The following is a 4,148-nucleotide window of genomic DNA, read 5'->3' as shown; positions in this document are numbered from 1 at the left end:
AGAGTGTGGAAATAAGAAGCAATCAGATTATGAGTAATTAATTTTCTGTCTACAATATTTTAAACTATATGTTTGCCTCAAATATGATCAAAACTTTTTTTCTGGTATAAGCTAAGGCCTGTTTTGGGAAAGATGAGAGGATTTCTCAGTCACTGACTAGGTGAGAGGGTAAGGCTATAGAAAGTTTTCTACACCTTTTAGTGTAACTTGATAGAAAGATTGCAATATTTACCGTAGTCCAATAACTTGTCCTGTGAGTTTTCCCAGTGTCAGAAAAACAGCAACTGTGGAGTTGGTAAATCCACGGAGCTTCTTGGGGGAAATCTCTCCTACATACTGAGGATGTATATTGAGAGCAAAACCTTTAACATAGAAGAGGATAAATGACTGTTAAAATATTTAGAAAAGCTTAATGTTCTGAGCCCATCCTCTCTTGCATTGTTTCCATTCAATCTGGTATTTGGATTACCACTTCTTGCAAAAGAGGTGGTGTCTTTCACCTTTATTAAGTGCCCAGTATATTTGCTTTAAAAACGATACTCCAAGAATGGCAATTCTTGGAGATACAATCCTGGGACAGCAAGGATGCTTGTGCTCCACAGTGGCATGAGCACATACCTGTACCAATGCCGTAGAGAAAGCGACCGACCAGAATCATCTCGAAGGATTTGGCTGTTTTACTGAAGGCCATGAGAAGTGCAGCTACCAACATGATCAGGTTGGTGCACATTTGGCACTTTTTTCTGGCGAAAAAAAAAGAAAAAAGCCCATGAGAATTTAGCATGAAAAGAGAAGCTCTTGTACTCTTTTGACTAATCTTGCTGTGTCAGGAGGCATGCTCTTTTGAGGAACAGCTGAAATAATTTTGCCTTTCAATAGTCAGAGTGATTCTTTAAAATTTCAGAATCCTTTGGATTTTAATTCATTAATATGTTTTAGCTTAGAGTTTAAACAGTTGGAACACTTCATCAGCATTTCCACAGTACAAGTAGGGAAGGAGAACAAGATTTTTAAATAGCTAGATCTCCTCATAAAATGTTTGGTTGTTCCCCAGAAATAACTTGAGCCCATGGCTCCCATTCTGCATGGCTCATACTAAAGTCACTCTTGGCTAAAAGGATGTGATCTGAGATGGCAGAAGGAGGTTTTAGAGGCATATTTCAGAAGATATTTCATATGAATTGTGAGCCGGTATGTTCACAACCCTGATGTCTCGGGCTCAGATCAAAGTCTTCTGCACTCAGCTGTTTTGCCGTGATGCTCGATAGACTGGCGTCCTCTTGTACATGTTAAGCATTCACAGAGATCCTATGTTTAGAAGACTGATTCAGTGATTAGGTTGTCATGTGTCAAATAACCCATGGGAGAAATGCATGATCTTGTTTCCAGTCTTGGGAGACCCTCTGAGTGTGGGCTGAGGCAGTGTCCCACAAGAAATTTCTTGGGGGCACTTACCTGGTAGGAAAGAACACAATTGCAGGCAGGCTAAGGTGGTTTGTTGAGACCCATATGAGGGGCCTCTGGATCAGTGGGTTGTGGAGCAGATCTTTAAGTGGGTCACACCAAGCAGATATGTTTGCCAATTTCTCTGCAAATGAAATTAGTGGTGTTACACACAAGGCACTGAGAACAGACCAGACTAGTGAGGAATCCTTTCTCCACCCAGTGGGAAAAGTAGTTTGGAACTGACTTTCGGTGCAACGGATTGGTGAGAATAGACATGTCTCTTGGAGAGTTTGTTTGGTAATGATTGTATCTTTATAGCATAGTCACAGGCAATTTATTTTTCCATTCTCTTCACCTTTTCATTAGATCTGAATTTTTAATATAATGTCATGACCCCAAAATCTGTGTATTTAAACAGAAAACTGGCTCTTCTTGGACGCTTGGGAGTATCTTCCACACAGGGTTTTCCAGGTGGTTAGAGTAACTGCATATAATGTGTTACAGCACAAGACACACAGCTCCTTTCTTGGGGGTTGTAAAGCTTGGGAGATCTTTATGAGAGTCATAGGGGATCTTGAAGAAAACACGGGGCTGGTACAGTATCCTACTACTCCCAGAGGCAGTGATCTGGTGATGTGATGGTGAATACAGCCTTTACAGAAGCACAGTTCACCGGAGAGGGCAGGTAAACAAGATTGAAGACTGCTTGCTACTTGAAAGAGGGTGGATGTGCTAGCAAACCAAATCATTTGTCTTCAGACTGCTTCGACCAAAAAGGTTTATTTGTTACCTTGGTACTTCCCTGTACATCCTGACTATTGAGCTGTTACAAGAAACACTTACTTCCTGTATTTTGTAGTCAGGTAGCCACAGCAGAGGCTCCCCAGGAATCCTCCTATCCCATAAACAGACACAATGAAGGACCACAACAGCATGATTGTCTCGGGAGGGAGGGGAGACCCATGTCGCTCTATCCAGGTTTCATTAATAAACTTCCTGATGTGCTGAAAAATAAAATGGGATTTAAGGATACTGGATATAAGATTTCTTCATATTATTTGGCTGTCGTACTTCAGATCCAGCCTGTGTTCTAATAATAATCTTATTTTGAGACTAACTTTGTTAGAAAAACAAGTTAGCCAAGATCACATTGCAAAATCTTCAAGTTTGTATCTGTAAGTAAGCTTGCTGGGAAGCACGCTGAAAGCACATTTTCTTGCCTTCCTTTGGAGGCCTGTATACTATGTTGTAAGAACTTATTTAAAACAGAAAATGGCATCCTGTTCTTTAAAGGAGGAAAATATTCTCTAAAAATTTGATGGTGCTGTTAGGCAAAGAAATGGCATATATGCACCAGCTGAATGCTCAGTATGTTTGAGATTCGTGGGAGAATGGAGAGCTCAGGCTTTCTGTATCACGTTTTCAACCTCAGGGAGATGTCTACTCACCACAGAAGGATAGTTGATGACGGAAATGTGGAATCCATATGGGAAACTACCACCAATTCCCAGCACTAAGATCATTTGAAATAATCCCCGGAACTGAACCTGCAAAGAAAAACCAAAATGCTCCATCAGCTTCTTATTAGTCTAGATTTGTGCAGGGCCAGAGTCTCTGAAGCCACCCTTGTCGTTCCCCTTTGTCCACTTCAAATCCCCTTGAATTTAAATATTTTCCCCAAATCTCTCTAATCTACTGCCAAAGTGCAATCATCAGCCACACTGCCATAGCGAAACTATGTACTAGAGTAAGCATGATAGTCCACCACTTTGCTTGCAAGAAGGAAAAGGAGTTTTGTAAGAAGTTCTCGACAGAACGGCTGTCAGTGTATGCCTGCAATATCTGACAGGTTGGCTGGGTAAACCTCTCAGTCCTGGCTGTGGGGAAGAGGGGATCAGTTTCCTTGTCTGCAATCTACAGCAACCTCTGTACCTCAAACCATAATGTTCTGCCACAGCATTAAAAATCAACGGCATTTTATTGTACTCTCTGCTTTTATTTTTGACTGTATTGTATCTTTAAGCATTATAAAGACAAGTTCCTTTTGACCTTCAGCTTTTTCAGAAAGGCATGGACTACAAAGAGAAGAAAAGAGTTTGGAATAGCCTCTGTAATTGCTTTCAAATAAAACTCTTCCTGACTTTGATTTGGGATTTTATTTCTCCTCTCTCAGTATCTTATTTTCTCTATATTTTTCTGCTTCTTAGGTCCATCTTTTCAGAGCTTGTTACTTAATCAGTCCACAGCTGGACTCTAAACTTCATTAAAAATCATGTCTCAAATTTGCTAATTGTCAGAAGCATTCAAACAAATTAGGAAGTCACCCTCTCACTCTTCCTTTTTTTTTTTTTTAATTAAAATCAACAATTTTATTACTTAGAAAGGAAAGCAAAATACCTTCTTGTTGCAGTTGAGAAATAAAGCAAGGAATATTTACCCTTTTTAAGACTATGGAAACTCTTTATGCATGATGTTAATTATCTTTGGATGAAATGAGGAAAGTAATTTATTTTAAAGCTTATGTGATTTCTTAGCCTTTTACGGTACAGTTAACCTAATCATTACTTCAGAAAGGAATCAGAGTGCTTAATATTTAATATTGTTTTCAGTAATTCAGAAGACAAAAGTAAAGTAGCATTGTCAGTGGTGGAACTGCCAGAACTTTTGTTGGGTCTTGTCTTATTTTTATTTTATTTTATTTT

The 4,148-nt window shown here is 39.3% G+C and overlaps 1 protein-coding gene across 1 annotated transcript in view; it reads right to left on the bottom strand.

Annotated features, from left to right (window-relative positions):
* LOC104492947 (solute carrier family 2, facilitated glucose transporter member 11-like) overlaps positions 1-3,020 on the bottom strand; it is a 6,902-nt gene extending 3,882 nt beyond the window's left edge. Inside the window, exons 1-4 of the mRNA XM_010135555.1 lie at positions 2,895-3,020; positions 2,290-2,450; positions 619-743; positions 233-362 (exon numbers count right to left, since the gene is read on the bottom strand). Coding sequence (XP_010133857.1) covers positions 233-362; positions 619-743; positions 2,290-2,450; positions 2,895-3,020 — 542 coding nt within the window. The remainder of the gene's footprint in view (positions 1-232; positions 363-618; positions 744-2,289; positions 2,451-2,894) is intronic.
* Positions 3,021-4,148: the final 1,128 nt, after the last annotated feature.

The sequence above is a fragment of the Buceros rhinoceros genome, unplaced genomic scaffold (assembly GCF_000710305.1).
Source record: "Buceros rhinoceros silvestris isolate BGI_N320 unplaced genomic scaffold, ASM71030v1 scaffold19344, whole genome shotgun sequence".
NCBI lineage: Eukaryota > Metazoa > Chordata > Aves > Bucerotiformes > Bucerotidae > Buceros > Buceros rhinoceros.
The sequence above is the reverse complement of the archived record's forward strand: the minus strand, read 5'-3'. Positions and strand labels throughout refer to the sequence as shown.